This window comes from Galeopterus variegatus, unplaced genomic scaffold, assembly GCF_000696425.1.
Source record: "Galeopterus variegatus unplaced genomic scaffold, G_variegatus-3.0.2 Scaffold1885, whole genome shotgun sequence".
NCBI classification, from domain to species: domain Eukaryota; kingdom Metazoa; phylum Chordata; class Mammalia; order Dermoptera; family Cynocephalidae; genus Galeopterus; species Galeopterus variegatus.
The window spans coordinates 191,863-210,816 of NW_007727996.1; the positions used below are offsets into that span (position 1 = coordinate 191,863).

Below are 18,954 nucleotides of genomic sequence, written 5' to 3' on the forward strand. Positions count from 1 at the left end.
GCAGCCTCTTTGGAAAACAGTTTGGAGACTCCTCAAAATGTTAAAAATAAGATTACTGTATGGCCCAGCAATTCCACTCCTAGGTATCTACCCAAGAGAAATGAAAACATATCCACACAAAGACTCGTGAGTTGATATTCATAGAAGCATTATTCATAATACCCCCAAACTGGAAACAACCTAAATATCCATCAACTGGTGACTGGATAGGCAAAGTGTGGTATAACCATATAGACGGAACACTAGTTAGCAATAAAAAGGAACAAACCACTGGCACATACTGCCATATGAGTGAACCTCAAAGACATCATGTTAAGTGAAAGAAGCCAGACGCAAGGGACTACGTATTGTATGATTCCACTTATATGAAATGTCCAGAAAAGACAAACTTAGAGAGACAGTAAATAGATTAGTGGTTGCCTGGGGCTGGGGTAAGAATGTGATTATCTGTAAATGGGCATCGGAGAGGGATTTTACTGGGGGACCATGAGAATGTCCTAAAATTAATTTATGGTAATGGGTGTACTACTTGGTAGAGTTACAAAAAATCATTGAATCGTGTACTTGAATAGGGTGAATTTTACAATATTTAAAATGTACCTCGATAAATATATATATTTTTAAATGATGCAGTTCAAGGTTCAGTTTTTTTATGGTAATGCAGTATTTTATTTATTGTCTATTAATAAGTAATATTTGAGAATATTTACAATACTAATATTAATCTGAGAGAAATTCAACTTACCTTTTTTTAATGCCTCAATACCAGGTATTAAAAAGGATAAGCAAAATAACTGTGGTCAAAATTATTATGTCAAAAACATAAATAAATGCTTGGTATTAGCATGTCTACATATAATTCAGTTTTTGGTGTAAAGTTTTTTGGCTGCAAGAAAGAATATTTAGTTTACTTTACTAATAGACATATCTCTTAATGCTGGCATGGCCTCTTCCTGGTATTTCTTCTGCTGTTGATTTTTAGCATAGTTACCTGCGATTGTATGAATGGAATTGAGGGGAGAGGGACTCATCAGGTTAATTCCAAAAAGAGTATGTAATCGATTACTATAGTAATAAGGAAGTAGACAGGTAATGCAACTGCCCAGTGATTTTTGAGGCCAGTATGTTAAACCTAGGAGTTTAGCCAGGATTCAGCAATAAAAGCCCACACAAGGTTAAAGCATGATGCCAAATTGGAAGCTTAAGAGAAAAACGAAACTATAAATTACTCTTTTGGTGGTGATGATGGTGAATTTTTCACCATTTTCCCTGTGGCTTTGGACAATCTCTGTGCTGAGTTCTCTTCCGCAAACTCAACCAGAGAGCCACAGGGAGGCAAGAGTTCAAGGTGCAGTTTGAGATTCAGTTTACACCTGACCAGTTGTGATAGCCTGGGGTAATTGCCACCTTTTTTTTACCATAGAGCACTCACAACGCATTATAGTAGCCTAGCACATCTCACCATGTGGGATCAGTATTGTTTTACATATTAGGGTCTTCACTTTAGTACAAACTTCTTGAGGACAAATAGTCTTTTTTTTTTTTTTGCAGTGTTAAAGATTATCATTTATTTGGATAGCTATTCAAGGGAGCATGATGGCAGCCAAAGGGGCTTAAAGATCTCATGCTCCTTGATCATTTAAAATCACAAGAATCTATAGAATGAAATCAAGAAAAATCACGATGGGGGGTCCCAGGAGTCATGTGGGAATCTGATTAGTCAACAGTGAGGTCGGCATAATTATTTCTGGCATCCTGACTTAGATCCTCCTTGGCTCCTTTGAGCCTAAAGGTATACAGATTTCCAAAGCAGGTTTGTAGTTGTCTGTCATTCACAGTAAATTTCCATTTCTAGGTCACTCCAAGTCTAAGCAGGATGTGCTTGCTCATCAAGGCATGCTTTGAAGAACAGTTTCTGAGGCTGGGAAGTCCAAAGTCCAAGGAACACATTTGGTGGTGGCGACAGTGACCCAGGGGTCTCACATTGTAAGTTGGTGGAAGCAGAGAGAGAGAGAGAGAGAGAGCAGAGAGAGACCAAATAGTCTTTATTTTCAGAATCCTAGAACAAAGTCCAGGTCAGACGGGACTTGATAAATGTTTGCTAAGTTAATGAGTAAGTGTGATTGGAAAGCCACAGCCAAGCAGAAAAAGAATGCCACTTCTGAATTTTAATTCATTAGTGAGGTCTTTGATCAAGACTGACGTTAGTGTGAGAATAATAAAAGAAAGAAATAGCATGGCAAAAGTACAATATATTTAATTTGGAGAGAATGTGATTTTATCCTGTACATAAAAGAATCCTGGGCAAAAGGAGGAAAGCCCTACTCACATGGGAATGAAGGGAGCAAACCATTTACTCTCTCTCTAAAAGATTTGGCAGAGAATAGAAAGAAGAAGAGAAGACAGAGAGGAATGAAAACCTTGGTTAGAGGATCTGATGTATGTGGATGATAAAAATATGTTATAGGAAAGAAAGAGAGAGAGGAAGAAGGAAAGGAGGGATGTAGTGACCAGCGTGGCGAGAGCGGAGGAGTGAGGGGGAGAGTAGGGAGGAGGCAGAGGTAGTGGGACCAGATCCCACTGGGCTTCAAGGGACACTGGAAGGATTGGGGCTTCACCTCTGAGCGAGACAGGAGCCACAGAGGCCAGAGGCAGAGCAGGGACAGGGAGGATGTGTGCATTACGAGCATAACAGGACTCATCGTTTGGGAGCATGAGGAGGAATGAGTTCACAGGGCAAAGTCCTCAGCACAGGGACACATAGCAAGCACCAATCCTGCTAGTAGCGTCATGATCACTCTTGCATCCCCCAGCACCCGTGGGCCCAGAGAGATGAAGCACTTGCTCAAGATCACAGCGGTTTGTCTAGTGGCTCGTGGGAGCCAGGCTAAGCAAGCCCCTGCCCTTCGTGGGAAGCCCAGGAGCAGGTGGTCTGCTCCTGGTGGGCAGGAGTGCTGGTAGTAAAGGGCAGACGAGTACAGGGAGACTGTGCCACCTGCCACCTCCCCTTCTTTGGCCTCTGAATCTGTTTCTCACCTGGGGGCAGGGGAAGTAGCAGTGACACCTCCTACAGAAGTCACTAAGGCAGCAGAATAAGGCAGAGCCAGTGCCTAGAGTGGCCTCTCACAAACGGTGCCACCCTCAGGTTCCTTTATTTGGCAGGTATTTATTGACACTCACGACAGGCCACACTAGCCAAGATGCTAGGGACGCAAGGTGAACAAGACACACTTCTCCAGGCTACACAGACGCAGACACACACACAAACACACAGAGACACAGATGCACACACGGTATGTTAGTAAGACACCCAGTTGTCAAAACGCCAAATTCCAGAATGAGGTTAGTGTTTGTAAAATTCTTTCTGTGGAGACAAACAGAAGAGGTGACACCAGGGCTGACTTACTCAAGGATAAACTGGGTAGGCTCTTCACGGGCAGCCATCACTGGGTCCCTCTGCATGTAGCCTCTTCCAGTCCCTTACCAACAGCTTTCCTAGACTAACAGGGGAAATCTCAAACCTACCCAGGTCCTGGCACAGTAAGGAGAGAGAGAGAGAGGCTATGACATTATGATTAAAATAAAGAGATATTTCCCTGGTTTTTCCCCTCTGTTTTCCCAGACAGAAAGTAGCATTGTGAGATTTAAACACAGAGGCCCCTGACAACATTAGCTTCCATCTCACATACCACATGGAGGGGCCTGGCTCCTGATCCCAGCTGCTCAGAGAAGCCCAGACCAGCAGTCATAGTCCGAGCTACACACCTGAGACCTGCCTCAAGTCCTGCCACCTGCATCCCTCCCCCAGAGCTCCGATGTTACTCGTCTAGGAGAGGCCTGGGCAAGGGAACTTTGAAAATCTTCCCAAGGGTCCTGAGGTACAGTCAGGGCTAAAAACTGCTGAGCTAAAGGATTATCTTTAATGCCTGGCATATGTTATTAAGGGAAAAAAGCAAGGTGAGGGGTCTGCACAGTGCTCGGCATGTAGCAGGTGCTCAACATGTATGTTCACTGAAGTATGTGGCAGGGCTTCGCTGCTTCTGTGAGACGGCATGTACCTATGTGCGTGGACCTGTAACCACAGAGCACAGAGCCAGCAAGGACCCAGCCAAATACACCCGGGGCCTTCTGGAGGGCGGTGGGGTGGCAGGGCAGAGAGGCACCCACACATCCATGTGCACGCTTCTCTAGTGCTGACATCTCTCACTCCAAGCAAGCATCATTTAAAAAAATTAATAAAAATGAAAATGACTTGGCAGCTGCTCAAGAACCCACAGGTTGAGCTTCTTTCACTTCCTTTTTCCTAATCTATTCAAAGGACAGGACACACCCATAAATAGCAAATAGCCATGGAAAGGAAAGGCTGAAGTGGTGAACTGAAATGAGTGGTGAGTCGGTGAGCTGAAGCCCTCTAAAACCCCTTCAAAAGTCCCTAGGCCACTTCCGGGCCTGGCAGCCTGGGCCCCGCCATGGGTTGGGGTACCAGAGAAGCTGGGAGTTACTGGAGTGGGTCCTGAGGGCTGGTGGAGGAGTTGTGGTGAGTGGGGGGGTCCTGGGTTCCTGAGCCAGCCAGCCTTGGAGCTCCACTGGGTCACAGTCATGGGGACAAGTCATCCTGGTGACCTCACCCTGACATAGCCACCAGGCCCCGCCTTTGGGTGTTTCAGAGAAAACTCCAGGCAGGGGATACGGAGAACTCACCAAGTGCTGCATTATCTAGTGTAAAGGCCACATGGTGCTCAGTGAGGGCCATATCAGGATACTCATACTGCCTGTGAGGACACTGAGGCCAGGCTCAGGGACCCTGGGTGCAGGCCCTGAATTTCAGGACCCCACATTGTCCTGTGCCTCAGTGTCCCACCTACATTATCCCTGGGACCCTGCCTGAGGATTTCCCTGCTAGACACAGAGCATTGGCCCAGGTAATGTCTAGAGTCTGAATAAGACCTGCAGGAAATCTAAAGCATGAGAAAGCACTGAGAAATCCCCACTCCAGCCCTAAGACTGCCTGGAGCAGGGTCCCAGCAACTGTTTCCCCACACAGAAGTGTAGGATCTGGCATTACTGGGGCACTCACTCGAGGCCAAGTACTTAGAGAAATTAAGATCTCACCTATCCCCAGGGTGGCAGTACTATTATTTCTCATTTTTACAAACAAGAACACCAGGGCTCAGAGCCATTTGGTCACATTGCCAGGGTCCCTGCAAAAGGGGCAGAACCAAGTCCCCTGACCCCAAAATGCAGGTCCCACAGGAATCTCTGAATGGTAGAGGGGGCCAGGAGCTTTTTGCCCAGCCCGGTCACCTTACCCCAGGCCTCAGCCTTGGGCATCTACCGTGCAAGACCAGGAGAAGCAGGACTGGAGAAGGATCTGGAAGGATGAGGACCACAGCAGGGCCTCACAGACTTCATGTGTGGACTCAGCCAAGATGGACTGGAGACTGGGGCCCCCGCAAAGGCCAGCCTCTGGGCCAGGAGCCAGGCTGACCTCTGGCCCTATGGCCAGGTCAAGTATGTCCCTTTCCGCCTCCCTCTTTCTTAGAAGTGCTGTCAGGCCAGTACTTCCTGAGGTTTCTGCTGCTGTGCCAACAACCTGCTTAACCCCTTGTCTCACATTCCTCACGGGCCAACACAGGACCCGGAGAAGAAAGGTCATAGGCATGTGGGTGGCCGGGGGTTCAAGGGAAAGAGAAAACACATCTTGGACCCTTAAGGGCTCCATTTTAAGATCACCTCTTACCCTGTACCCTCAGGAAAGCCACCTGGCCCATCGGAGCCTCAGTTTCCTCAGCTGTCAAACAAAGTTGCCATTGACAACAGTGTGGCAGAGCGTGCTTGCTGATGGAACAAAGACAGACCTTGATTGGGTACTGAGAGTCTTCTCTAGGCTGGGCTCCAGTGTAACTTATTGACGTGCATTTGTTAATTCATTCTTCACAAGAACTCAGCAAGGGCCGGCCTGGTGGCGCACTGGATAAGTGCGCCGCTTGGGAAGCGCGGTGGCGCTCCCGCTGAGGGTTCGGATCCCACATACAGACCGGTTCCCGCTCACTGGCTGAGTGAGGCGCGGGAGCAGCACCGAGGGTTGCGATCCCGTTGGCGGTCCCCGGTCCGGTACGGGGGCGACACTGAGGGTTGCGATCCGTTGCCGGACACGGAAAAAGACAAAAAACAAAAAACAAACAAAAAAAAAGAACTCAGCGAGGCAGAAATATTAACTTATATGAAATTTATTTTATAGCCCTGGAACTGAGGCACAGAGAAGGAAGGCAATTGGGACCAGGGTCATACAGCTGGTGGGTGTAGAGCTGCGGGAGTCGAGGCAAAGAGAAGGCTTTCATTCTGCCTCTGATGAGTGTTAACACCACCCGAGGGGCTTCTCCTAGACTGTGGCCCACACAGGGAGAAGGCCTGTGCACCCCAACACCGAGCAGGGTGCCTGGCTCGGAGGAGGTGCTGTGGATGGCAGAAGAGCCAACAGTGCAAATTAGGGGAGGGAATAACCTGGGCTGGCACTATCACTTCTCCACTCTGTCACTTTGCACAATTGCCTCTACCTCCTGGAGCCTTGGTCTCCTCATCTGCACAATGCAATAGCAACAATAGTACCACCTAGGGGCACGGCGAGGGTGAGAGGGGCAGAGCAGGAAGGCCCCCTGCACCTGCAGCACTTGGTAAATGGCACCTGTCATCATTAATTGGAAATGAGAAAATGTCTGCACGTGGACTTTGAGAAGCACAACCCACCCAGTGTCTTTGGATGTGTTTTGCTGCTATTGATCTTCCCGAGGACACAGACAAAAGGAGACCTTTCCTAGGTCAGGAGGGAGGTGTGAGGTTGTCAACTTGAAGTAGGGACTCATAAGGACACTTGATGTCACCCTGTGAGCCAGTGTGTGATGAGTCCGACCGAGGATCTGAGATGCAGCCTGAGACTTTGCTGGGACCAAACTGGGAACAGGCTGTCTGCTCTGGCCCAGAAGGACTGGCTGAGGGCTGCCCACTGGATACTCAGACCAGAGCCCGAGGCTGATGCCACCCAGGTTGTGGACCTGAAGCAAATCATAGCCCCATTGCTTCAGCCACCTGAATGGACCTCTTAAGACCACCCCACCCACCCCCAGCTTCATCGTTCTGATGGGGGAAAAATCCAAGGCCCAGTAAGGGGCTGGGGCTGGCCAAGGTGCCCAGCAGGCAGAGATCAGGGATCAGAATCCCTGTCTCTTGACACCAGCACATCCCTTACCCAGCTGAGCATTCCAATCAAGGCCACCCTGCCCACCTCCAGTGCCCAAGAGGGGACAGATTGTGGACAGGTTGATTTCTGCCTAGTCAAGGCCACGTGCTCCTGATCGCCAGCACCAAGCCTGACCTTACTTCCACTGTAGTCCCCCACCTGGCTCAGGCCCTGGCATGTGGTAGGGCTTGGGAATAACTACTGAGAGATGAGACCCTACTCAATGCTAGGCCCAAGGCTCGGACTCTTTGAGCCTCACAGGGCTGTGCACCAGGAAACCGTGAGATCACACAGGTGAAAACCATGTGAATCAGTGAGGAGGGTGACACATGTGTGATAAATTGGGGCGGCAGGCTGGTGTGGAGGGTCACAGGCTCAGGGCCACACTGTCCAGGTTGAAGCCCTGGCTCCACCAGGGACTAGCTGTGGGGCCTCGAGAGAATTCCTTAGCCTCTCTGAGCCTCAGTTTGCTGGGGTCATGGAGTGCTCAGCCCATAGAGTTGCTGTGAAGATTAGCGAGATGTATACATGTGGCACAGTGCCTGGCATACAGTCATTGCTCACCTAATGAGGACCATTGTTATTATCTACAATAGTTGTCTCTGAGCTATGAACTTGCACACGTGAGTCAGAGACAACTATGACCCACAAATAGCTGGGCTGTCAGTGTTTCCCTGTTGCTACTGTGAATTTCCTCCAGATTGTTCTGGATGACTCCAACAAGCCTGAATCCCTTATTGATGCCTTAGGAGGTCACACAGCAACTCCTAGGGAGAAACTGAGGCCCATGAATTTTACTCTAGATGGCCCCAATCTGCTGGGTGAAGTAGGGTCAACCAAGAGCAGCAGTCATAGCAGTTAAAGTCCAGGCTTTGCCTTTAACTTGTGGCGACCTCGGGCTGGGTGTTTGCTCCCCTCTGGGTCTTCTCATCCCCCATGGAAATATAAGGGAATGATCTAAAATAAGATTCTGATCTCCACTGTCCTTTTGATGGCTAAGACTCTGTGATTCTATTTTTATGTTCTCTGTTAATAGCATCATCATCCTCACGATAGCTAGCATTTATTGAACACCTGGTATATGCCAGACGCTGAACTCAGTGACTTATACAACAGTAACTAGCAGTTATTGAATGTTACAGTCCACCAGCCATGAGCACTGTACACAACTGTCTCATTCGATCCTCACGGCCACCTTCTTTTTTTTTTTTTTTTTTTAAAAATGACCAGTAAGGGGATCTCAACCCTTGGCTTGGTGTTGTCAGCACCACGCTCAGCCAGTGAGCAAACCACTCACGGCCACCTTCTGAATAGGTATTAGGGTCATCCTCACCATAGAATGAGCAAGCCAGGTTCCACATGAGAAGATGACCTCATTCTGCTGGTCAGTGGCTGATTTGAACCTGAGAGCCAGGTTCCTAATCATTAACACATGCCCAAGCCCCTACAGCCCTGTGAGGTAGGAATTGTTGTCTTTGTTTTACTGATTAAAAAAAACAAACCTGCGGCCCAGATAGGGGAAGTGACTCAGCCCACGTCACACTATTTGAGATGACGGTCTCCAAGGATATTCTGTTCCTACTCTCTACATTTTTGTATCCCGATGGTCTCAGCCGAGACAGCAAAGAAACGTGCTCGGACCCTGTGACTCTCAGTCACTACTCAGAATTCCTGTTCTGTTCCTCTGGGTCTATTGCTGGGCTTCTGCTAACTGTGGGTCCAGCCTTTGGCCAGAGGAGGAGTGACTTCCAGATAAGTGGAGCCCTAATGTGGGAACGAAGACACAAATCACGGAAGGTCACACCCCTCTCCGCTGACTGGTTCCTCATTGAAACTCAGGGAGGGGATTTATCCCACCAGGGTAATGTGCTCTGTGGTTCATCCTCATTATTTTCTTTGCTGCCTGTGACAATTTTGCTGGCTTGATATGATGATCTTCATTCTGCAGACGAGGAAATCAAGGTTGAGCAGTTTATCCAAGCAGGGAGTCATTGACTAGCGCCCTAAGCAAGTTATGATATCAAGGATACTTTTTAAAATTCAGGCAGATTGTGGAGTGGCTTGTTTTTCCCCTTTCAGGTAAGGAATTTGGATGGCAGGCTGCAGGCCCCGCCCTTAGCCAGGCAGAGAAAAAGGTCGTGATGAGGGACACAGCTTCAGATGCTCCCTCTTTGAGAAGCATCCCATTGCTTTCCAGGGACCTCCATGGGATGCTGCCTTTCTCAGTCCTCCCTCTGTATACTCACCTTTTATCTCAAGAGCAAAGAAAAGAGGAAGCTGCTGTTTGCTCTTCTGAAGGCTCAGGCAAAGTGAAAATAGGAGCACCCCGTAAGGAGGAGGCTGACTCATTTCCCAACTAAGAGATGAGGCCAGCTCGAGCAGAGGGGGCCTTGGGAAGACCTGGACTTTTGTTCCCTTTAGGACCAAAATGAATCACTGATCTCATTAAGTCACACTGGCCAGTCCCAAACTTTCCCAGGTAGAACCACCACAAGCATCGAAAAGGAGGTGGGCCTCCGTCAACAGGCATGATCAGGGTGAAAAGGCCGAGCTTCTCCTCCCTCAGCTTGGCAGTTGGAAGAGGCCAGACAGGACCTGTTCTCCATGGAGCAAAGTGGAAACTGGAACCAGAAGAGGAAGGTCAGGCACGCTGCCTTAATGAGACCAGTCAGCAGGATGGTACCCACCCATCTATGCACGCTTGTGCTGTTTGGGGTGCCATACAACACGTCCACTCATTCATTCATTGATTCAGGCAGGTGGTCATAAGTGTTGACTGGACACCCAGCAGGTGCCAAGCACTCTGCATGCTATCCCATCTCTAGACCCTGCAAAGGAGGAATATGATCCTCATTTCCCAGATGAGGAAACAAAGGCACTGGTCTGGGTTACATAGCCAGGAATCCACCGCAGAACTGTCTGAACCAGAAGCCTTGCTTCTTTTGGTACTTTGTCTACAGAGACCTGGTCTTCATCAGGGGACACTGAAGGCTCATTTTGCCTGTCACCTCCTGGGCTGATTTGTCTAGGAGAAAACAGACAGCCTGAGACTTTTCTTGACAAAGCAGCCTGGGTTATTTCAGAGGAGCCTGTTGCAAGGAGAAGCAGAGACCTGGGCCTGTCTTCTGGGGCCTCAGCATTCCAGAGGCCAGATGTGTTAGCCTGACGTCACTCACCAAGTTGTGGCCCTGTTCCAGGCTGTGCTCCCCTGGCTTGCGGCCCCTGATCCTCCATGCTCTCTCCTCCTCCCTTTCCTCAGTATGAAAGAGACCGAGTGGTGCTGGCAGCTGCTCTTCAACATCTGGTGGAACATTCTGCCCTGTGGCTGAGCTCCTCTCACTCCCCAGCCATCCCTGGGGATGGCCAGTGACTCATATGTCCATTTTCAATGCAAGGCCAGGCACCAGGTCTTTCCATGACCACTGGGACTGGTGATATGGCGTCAAGATCAAGGACCTAAGCTGTGACGTCAGACAGGTCTGAGTTCAAATCCTCTTTCTGCTGCTTGTTGGCTATGTGATTTCAGGCAACAGACTTACCCTCTCTGACCCTCTGATCCCCATTTATAAATGGAAACTATAGCTATCTGATGTCTTCTTTATTGCAAAATTCCCTTCCCTTTTGCTTGCAGCTCTGAAAAATGAACTGTTCCCACCTATCAGTTTTCTTTGGTATGCTCACCTTTCATAAGCCAAGGAAAGAAGCTGTTATTAGATGTTTTGAAATGGAATAGTAATATTTATATGCCATTTACTATGTGCTAAGGATCTAATATTAAGTGCATTATTATCAGCCCCATTTTATACATGAGGAAACTGAGGCCCAGAAGGGAAAGTGACTTGCCCAAGGTCACAGTCAGTAAACAGCAGAGCTGAGATTCACATCTAGGCTGTCTGGCTTCAGAGTCCATGCTCTCACTCATTATGCTGAGAAAAGTGAAGATGAAACAGGGAAAGCACATGGCACGGTGTTGGGCCCACAAGTACTTGCTGCTAGTATTATTACTATTACTATTTATTGCTTCACCATCATCATGTCTGAGTCTCCTCCTTTCCTATGAGAAGAAGCGAGGACAGGGCTCTGTTCTTTCAGCCAAATCCAACAATCAAGAAGCTCTTTGGGGGCTGACCACTTAGCTCAGCTGGTTAGAGTACGGTGTTATAACACTAAGTTTCCCGGTTCAGATCCCCTTACCTGCCAGCCATAGAAAGAAAAAAAAATGGAGCTCTCAGGGCTGGCCTGGCTGGTTAGTTCAGTTCATTAAAGTGCACTGTTGGGGGCAGGCCCAGTGGCGCACTGGAGAGTGCGCCGCTTGGGAGCATGGCGGCGCTCCCGCCGAGGGTGCGGATCCCATGTGGAGACCGGTTCCCGCTCACTGGCTGAGCGCGGTGCGGGCGAAACACCGAGGGTTGCGATCCCGTTACCGGTCAGTAAAAAAGACAAAAAGGAAAAAAAAAAAAAGTGCACTGTTGGTAAAATCAAGGGTTCGAATTCCTGTACCAGCCAGCTACCAAAACAAAACAAAACAAAAGAAGCTCTTGAGTTAAAGATCAGTTTATCTACCCCAAATGTATGGTCCCCTGCATGTCAATTGAATGTTCTTATCATGTGGCCTTGAGCAACTTACTTAACGTCTCTGGGCCTCAATTTCCCCATCTGCCAAATGGGATGCTCTTACTTATCCATAGCGTGGGAACAGGAGAGGAAGTGCTAAGTGTGGGTTGAGGCTCTGTAAACATTAGCAGGGTGTTTGCCGACCCTCCCGTCCTGGCAGCCTGGCTGCAGAGGCAAGCTCTACTGCTTCCTGATAGAATGCTCCTATCAAAAGCCAAAGCTTGCAATTCAAGTCCCAAACTCCAAACCCAAAAGCCAATGAGAGGCTGATAGTAGAAGACCCATCTGAGAAGAAGTATCCCTGTGGGGTTACAAGTGAAAGGTCAAGCACAGGATTATCAAGAAAGGACAAACGAAAAGAAAGCAGGGCTAGCCATATTGATGACAGATAAAACAGAATTTAAGGGAAAAAGCATTACATTGAGTGATAAGGTCACCCTTAACGCCCTTCACCTCCATGTGCCACCCCCAATTGGCTTGTTTTTATTACCCTTCCCAGACCTTTCCCACCGTGTCTAGTTCTTCTATTGTCCCTTCTATGGGCCAAAGACCTGTCCTGTTCATGTTGCTTTAGGGATGAACCAGCCTCCTTCAGGTCTCCCCTCTGCAGCCTGCATTCCCTTCTTGAAGGCTGCTGGCATGCTGAGATCTTTCCTGCCTGGTTCTCTTAGACCAAACAGGGCCATTGTTGCCTCCCTCCCCCTGTTTCTGAGTTTCCAACCTTGTCTGCTCTCAGGGCACTAGGGAGCTTGTCTCCCAGAAGGAGTGAGAGGGAGTGTGGACACCCATAGGACCTCCTCCACCCAGTTAGTTGCTCATGTTGCCCCATTCAGCACTAGTCTATGAGTGCAGGGCCCGGTCTAAAGGAGATACCCATTAAATGTGTGCTGAATGAACTCAATCGAACTCTTAATCTTTAAGATTTTGTTAGTTCAACCTGAAAAAAAGTGATGAGGGAGTCTTGCCTGGCAGCATTCATCCTGAGCTATGGAGATAATTTTTGAAAATTTCCTATCAGAGATTTTCAGCTAGAAAATATGCCTACTGGAATCTTCCAAGCCCTTGCCTGTCCCTTCTTTCATTCAATGTGCATTGACTGAGATTGCTACCAAGCTCTTGATGTTGTAAGAAATACAAAATTGAGTAAAGCTTCAAGCAGCTAACACTATACAGAGGACAGAAAGTCCTCCAGCCATTGGTCAATATCTATGAAACATCAGCTATTCATTCCCAGACATTTATTGTGTACAATGTAACAGGGAGCAAAACACTTTGTGGGTCTTACAGTCTATAGGAGGTGACAGACCTCAAAACCATGATCACAGCAAGAGCCAAGCACAGTACCAGGCACCCCCATGCAAACAGCGACCTTTTGAGATACTTGCTTTAGAGACCAGTGGGCTGACTTAGCATCCCAGCTTCATCTCTTACTTTGTGTGACCTTGAGCAAGAGGCTTAAGGTCTCTGAGGCTCAGTTTCATTATCTGTAAAATAGAAACAGCCATTACTTTCTTTCTCGGGTCATGGTGAGGGTTATAAAAAATAACTCAAGCATCTGGTATATTATGATGATGATGATGATGATGATAATGATGCTGACAATATAATAAATACCAGATGAACGGTACAGGAAGTAGGGAGGGAGGGAATACGTCCTCCTGGAGGGAGTGCAATATGGATGAAGATAATTTTCGGGAGAAGGTGGTGGTTGATGCTGAGCCTTAAAGGACGGGTTGGATTTCTATACAAGGAAGTGGCAAAGAGTGAATCAGTTCAAAAGTAGAAAAATGAATGATTCAGAAGGTCATTAAAATAAAACAAATAAAGAATTTAAACCAAATGACTAGGTTCCTTAAAAATAGGACATTGCATTGCCAAGCTAAGAAAGCGTTAGTCAGACGGAGGAGGTGTTTACTGGGAAATTTCACCAAGTTCAGCATTATTGAGAAGCTGTGGGTTCCTGAAAACTTCAGTGGGCGTTGCACAATCCTGTGAGGTTAAGGTTACCCAAACCCTGGTCCCAGGAGTGAAAGGGAAGTGTTTAGGACAGGATAGATAACAGAAAAAAAAAGAAAAAAACTCCTCAAAAAGCAGAGCAGTCTCAAGAGAAAGTGATTAAATGTGTTGGAGGAGTCGGGTGGATCCATGGGCCAGCGAACATCTGTCCCGGGAACCATAACACAGGACATCTGGAAGGCAGGGACAGTGCACACCCAGGGATTGAGTCTGATCTTTTCCTTCTCCCCCAGTGTCTTGCAGTCTCTCCTCGCTTCTCCCTGCTACCCACCCCCCCACCCCCCGCCACACCTCTACCTTCTCTGTCCAACTGGTGGATCTTGGAAGATGGTACTTAAATCCCAGCTCTGACACTTGCTTGCTGTGTGATCCTGGGCAAGTCCCTCACCTCTCTGTGCCTTCAATTTTCATCTATAAAAAGGGGATCATAAAGCCAGCTTCATAGGGTTATGGCGAGGAAATGAATGAAACATGCCCAGCCACACAGAAGCTCCATAAATGTTAGGTCCGTCACCTTCTCCTGTTCTCTTCCTTCAACTAGCTTCCTTCTCTCCTCCACCTGTTCTGGTGATTTCTTGCTGGGGGTGACCATGGATTCTCCAGGCAAATCTTTGTCATTGATTCATTTGTGTCATTCCACTTAACACTTATAGATGTGCATAACATGTCAAGCTTTGTTCTTAGAATAAAGACAAAAAATGAAATAAAGACAAAGGGATGAGGAACACACAAGAGATGGAGGTGAAGTGCCAAGGAGTTGAGAAGGAGATGCCAACATCTGCAGTGCACCTACCAGGTGCTGGGCACGGAGATGGACACCCAGGATAAGAAGGGGATGTTGCATAGCCTGGGGCTTCAGAGGGGCCACTGCTCAGTGCCAGACAGACACACAAACCCAAATGTTGACTTGGGGGCCCATGAGAGGCTGTGGTTTTGTTGTCTTGGGCAAACTGAGGAAGGCTTCTGTGAGGAGGTGCTGAAGGATGACTATTTACCAGGAAGGGCATTTCAAACTGAGGAACAGCCTGTGAGAAGGCCTGGCTGCAGCAAGAACAGAATGTCTGGGGAACAGTTGTGTGCCTCTTGAGAGTCAATAAAATAAAATCTTTTCATTTAGAGCCTGTGCACAAAGTGTTCAGTTAAGGTTATTAAGCACTTATTTAGCACATTGTTACTGTTAGATGGTCCATGAACTTGCCCCCCAGCTGTTAGACGATATTTCTAAGGCTCACTACAGACAGCCCGATGGCCTACCAGGACAAAGGTAGGCTCAGGGTCAGAGGAAGGAGAGAAGGGAGCTTCAAACAAGAGAGGCCATGGCATGGGACAGGCAGGGCTCATTTCCTGCTTCATGGGGACCTGTGCAATGTCCCTCCTCCCTGGGGTTGCACATTCTGTTTTCTTCCCCAAACAGAACCCCAAGGTCTTGCCGGCCTGCTGACCCGAGGTCAGCTAACGGGAAAGTGTGGCACACTGGGCCCCCAGTCATCAGCTCACCCTGACCAACCAGGCCCTGGGGATTCCGATAGCCCTATGGAGCGTTTAGAGAAGTACCATGCCGAGTCATCGGCTCTGTGTGGTCACTGCCTGCGCGGGGTGAGTGAGGAAATGGGCAGATTGCGGCACTGAGTGGTGGGAACCAAGCATGCAGGACATCGAGCTGTCTTCCCAGGTCTGTTACCAGAACATGGTTACATAATCGGTTCACTCATGCGCCGTCTGTGTGCAGGCACTGTTTTTAGGCTCTGGGGATACAGCAGGGACAGATAGTGACCTTATTCCACGGAGTTGACATACTGGTGGCTAAAGAAACACAAACATTGTCCTCCTGCATTAATTGAGTGTTTACTGTATGCCAAGGTTCATTCCAAGCACTGATCCAGCAGTGTCTCATTGAATCCTTTTTATCACTGTATGAGACAAACCTTATTGTCATCCCATTTTACAGATTACACTCTCACGATTTAAGAACCCACCAGTAGGAAGGCCCTTCCTCAGATCTTCCCACAGTCCTTCTCACTCTTTCAGGTCAAATTGTCTCTCAAAAGGCAGGGAGCTGGGCCGGCCCGTGGCTCACTCGGTAGAGTGTGGTGCTGATAACAACACCAAGGCCCCGGGTTCGGATCCCATATAGGGATGGCCGGTTCGCTCACTGGCTGAGCGTGGTGCTGACAACCCCAAGCCAAGGGTTAAGATCCCCTTATCGGTCATCTTTAAAAAAAAAAAAAAAGGCAGGGAGCTGGGCCGGCCCGTGGCTCACTCGGTAGAGTGTGGTGCTGATAACAACACCAAGGCCCCGGGTTCGGATCCCATATAGGGATGGCCGGTTCGCTCACTGGCTGAGCGTGGTGCTGACAACCCCAAGCCAAGGGTTAAGATCCCCTTATCGGTCATCTTTAAAAAAAAAAAAAAAAAAAAAGGCAGGGAGCTAAGGTGGAGCACAAACTGTGGCACCCAGCCTTGCTCCCAGCTCTTGGTGACCTAACGGGTCAGGAATGAGGGGCCTGGCATCTTCTGATAACAGTCAGCCCTGCCCTCCCAAAGCACTCTCCTGAACTCGGAGCGCTTTCAAATGCTGTCAGAGCCTTGTAATAACGTCCTTTCCCAACATTCCTTAATCATCATTACTCTGGGCTCAGGCATTTAATTGCTCATCTGTTTCTCCATTCTTTCATGAATAGAGAATTTCTTTTATTCTTCCAGGGCAAGAGCAGCCTTTGACCAAATTGTGCTATAGCTGAGTGCCCCCCAGGGCCCCCCCATCATTGCCGTTCTGCTGCTCATTCAGTCCCTCATGTGAGCGCTGCTTGTGTGCCGGGCACTCAGCTCAGGAACACCCAGGGAGGCAGAGGATGAAAGAGACATCTGTAGGCAGGGGCCAGAGGGAGGGTAGCATGGGGGGCTGGGGGAGCCCAGAGGTTGCATCACCCTGCAGGGGTGATAAAAACATATGTTGGCACTTTTAGCTAAGTGGAAGTCATCCAGGGTTAAGGCTGTCTGGGTAGAGAGGTGTGAGAGGACATATGGCCTTTGGGGGACTTGGATATCTCCAGGGGTGTACCACAAGGACTGGGGGTTAAAGGGGACCAGGCAGCTAAATGGCCAACACGGACACAAGAGGGGTCAAAAGGGCAAACTCATGAAATGTCTTCGGAGCTGGATTAAATAATTTAATTCATTCGGTAAATAATTATTGAGTGATACTTCCGCCCTAGGATCTGTCCTAGACATTGGAGATGTTACTATGAAGAGGGAAGACAAGCTCCTGCCCTCAATGGAGTCTACATTCCAGAAAGAGGGAGTTAGAGCCAGATTTCACCTGATTGCAAAAACAGGTTGTTAGATTTTCAGGAATTTTGAAAACTGTTTGATGTCTTGTTGGTAGCTTGAGGTTGGCTATATTACACCACAGAAACTGGCAAACACTAGTTAGAGTGTGGTGTTGATAACAAGGTCAAAGGTTTGGATCCCCTTACCAGCCAGCTGCAAAAAAATGAAATTGGCAAACACTATAAAGCAGCCCTCCCTGTTCTCCCAACCAGCACCATCCTACACCCCATAACTGGTTGTTAAACATTAGCCAACACACTGCTGGAGAAGACAGACAAATACACACAAGTTGGCAGCTAAGTAAACATGGTAACAATGGATTGTGTATAAAGGAGAAAAACAGCAGGGTGTTAAGAGAGGGACTGATGAGGGAGGGTCATCAGGGGACGCTTCTCGGAATTGACGTCACCTAAGCTGTATCTAAACAATGAGAAGAAACCGGCTTTAGAAGAGTTGGGGATAGTGTTATGGACTGAATTGTGCCCCTCTTATTCATATATTGAAGCCCTAACTCCCAGTACCTCACCAGCATGTGACTGTATTTGGAGATAGAGCCTTTAAAGAGGTAATCAAGGTAGAATGGGTCATTAGGGTGGGCCCTAATTTGATATAACTAGTGTCTTTATAAGAGGAGATTAGAACACCCAGAGGGACACCAGGGATGTACAGAGAAAAGACTATGTGAGGACATAGTGAAAAGACAGCCATCTACAAGTCAAGGACAGAGGCCTCAGGAGAAATCAACCCCACCAGGACTTTTATCTTAGACTTCCAGCCTCCAGAACTGTGAGAAGTAAGATTTTGTTGTTTCAGCCACCCAGTCTGTGGTATTTCGTTAGCCTGAGAAAACTAATACAGATGGTATTCCAGATAGAAAGTACAGCAAGTGTCAAAGCCCTGAGGACATGGAAGGAGGCCAGTGTGGCTGGAGCACCTTTGGGCAGGAGGGGAGTTGCCCAAGAATAGGAAGGCCCAGATCGCACTGAATGCGGCTGGCCTTACTAAGGTACCTGGTTTTTACTTAAGTGAATTGGAGAGGTTTTTTTTTTTTTCCTTTTTGTCTTTTTTCGTGACCGGTAATGGGATCGCAACCCTCGGTGTCGCACCCATACCGTGACTGGCAATGGGATTGCAACCCTCGGTGTCGTGCCCGCACCGCGCTCAACCAGTGAGCGGACCGGTCTCTATATGGGATCCGAACCCTCAGTGGGAGCGCCACCACGCTCCCAAGTGCCGCACTCTACCAAGTGCGCCACCGGGCCGGCCCGTGAATTGGAGAGTTTTAAGCAGGGAGTAACAACATAGAGTTCAACAATAACAATTTATTTTTTTGCCATGTTATTTGAGGGATGTGACGAGATGGTGAACATTCCAACTGTAAACCACTGTAAATATTTTGAGATGCAAGAGAAGCTTGGGAGAGTGGTAATAAGAGATAATAATGCGACTTGAAACAAGAAAAGGTAGATGCTTTAATGGTTGGCAGTGCTTCTCCCCCCTCTGTAACAGGCAAAGATGAAACACACCCACAGAAATCAACTTCTATATTCTATCCACTTCAGCAAATATTCGGTGAGCCATCCCTGTTGTGCCAGAAGCCACACATGGACATGAGATCTTTTTGGCCTTCAAGAATCGTCTCCGTGAGCCTGGCTGATTAGCTCACTTGGTTAGAGTGCAGCCTTATAACACCAAGGTCACAGGATCAGATCTCTGTACTGGCCAGCTGCAAAAAAAAAAAAAAAAAAAAAAAAAAA

General features: G+C 48.0%; 1 protein-coding gene and 1 pseudogene across 1 annotated transcript in view; one reads left to right on the forward strand and one right to left on the reverse strand.

Moving 5' to 3' along the window:
- Positions 1 to 860: 860 nt before the first annotated feature.
- On the reverse strand, positions 861 to 1,264 carry LOC103595913 (annotated as a pseudogene).
- A 13,848-nt stretch (positions 1,265 to 15,112) lies between these two features.
- The window catches only part of ERGIC1 (endoplasmic reticulum-golgi intermediate compartment (ERGIC) 1), a gene marked incomplete at its 3' end in the record, with an annotated part of 136,548 nt that continues 132,706 nt past the window's right edge, over positions 15,113 to 18,954 (forward strand). Inside the window, exons 1-2 of the mRNA XM_008579444.1 lie at positions 15,113 to 15,131; positions 15,282 to 15,463. Of these exons, the coding sequence (XP_008577666.1) occupies positions 15,113 to 15,131; positions 15,282 to 15,463 (201 nt within the window). The remainder of the gene's footprint in view (positions 15,132 to 15,281; positions 15,464 to 18,954) is intronic.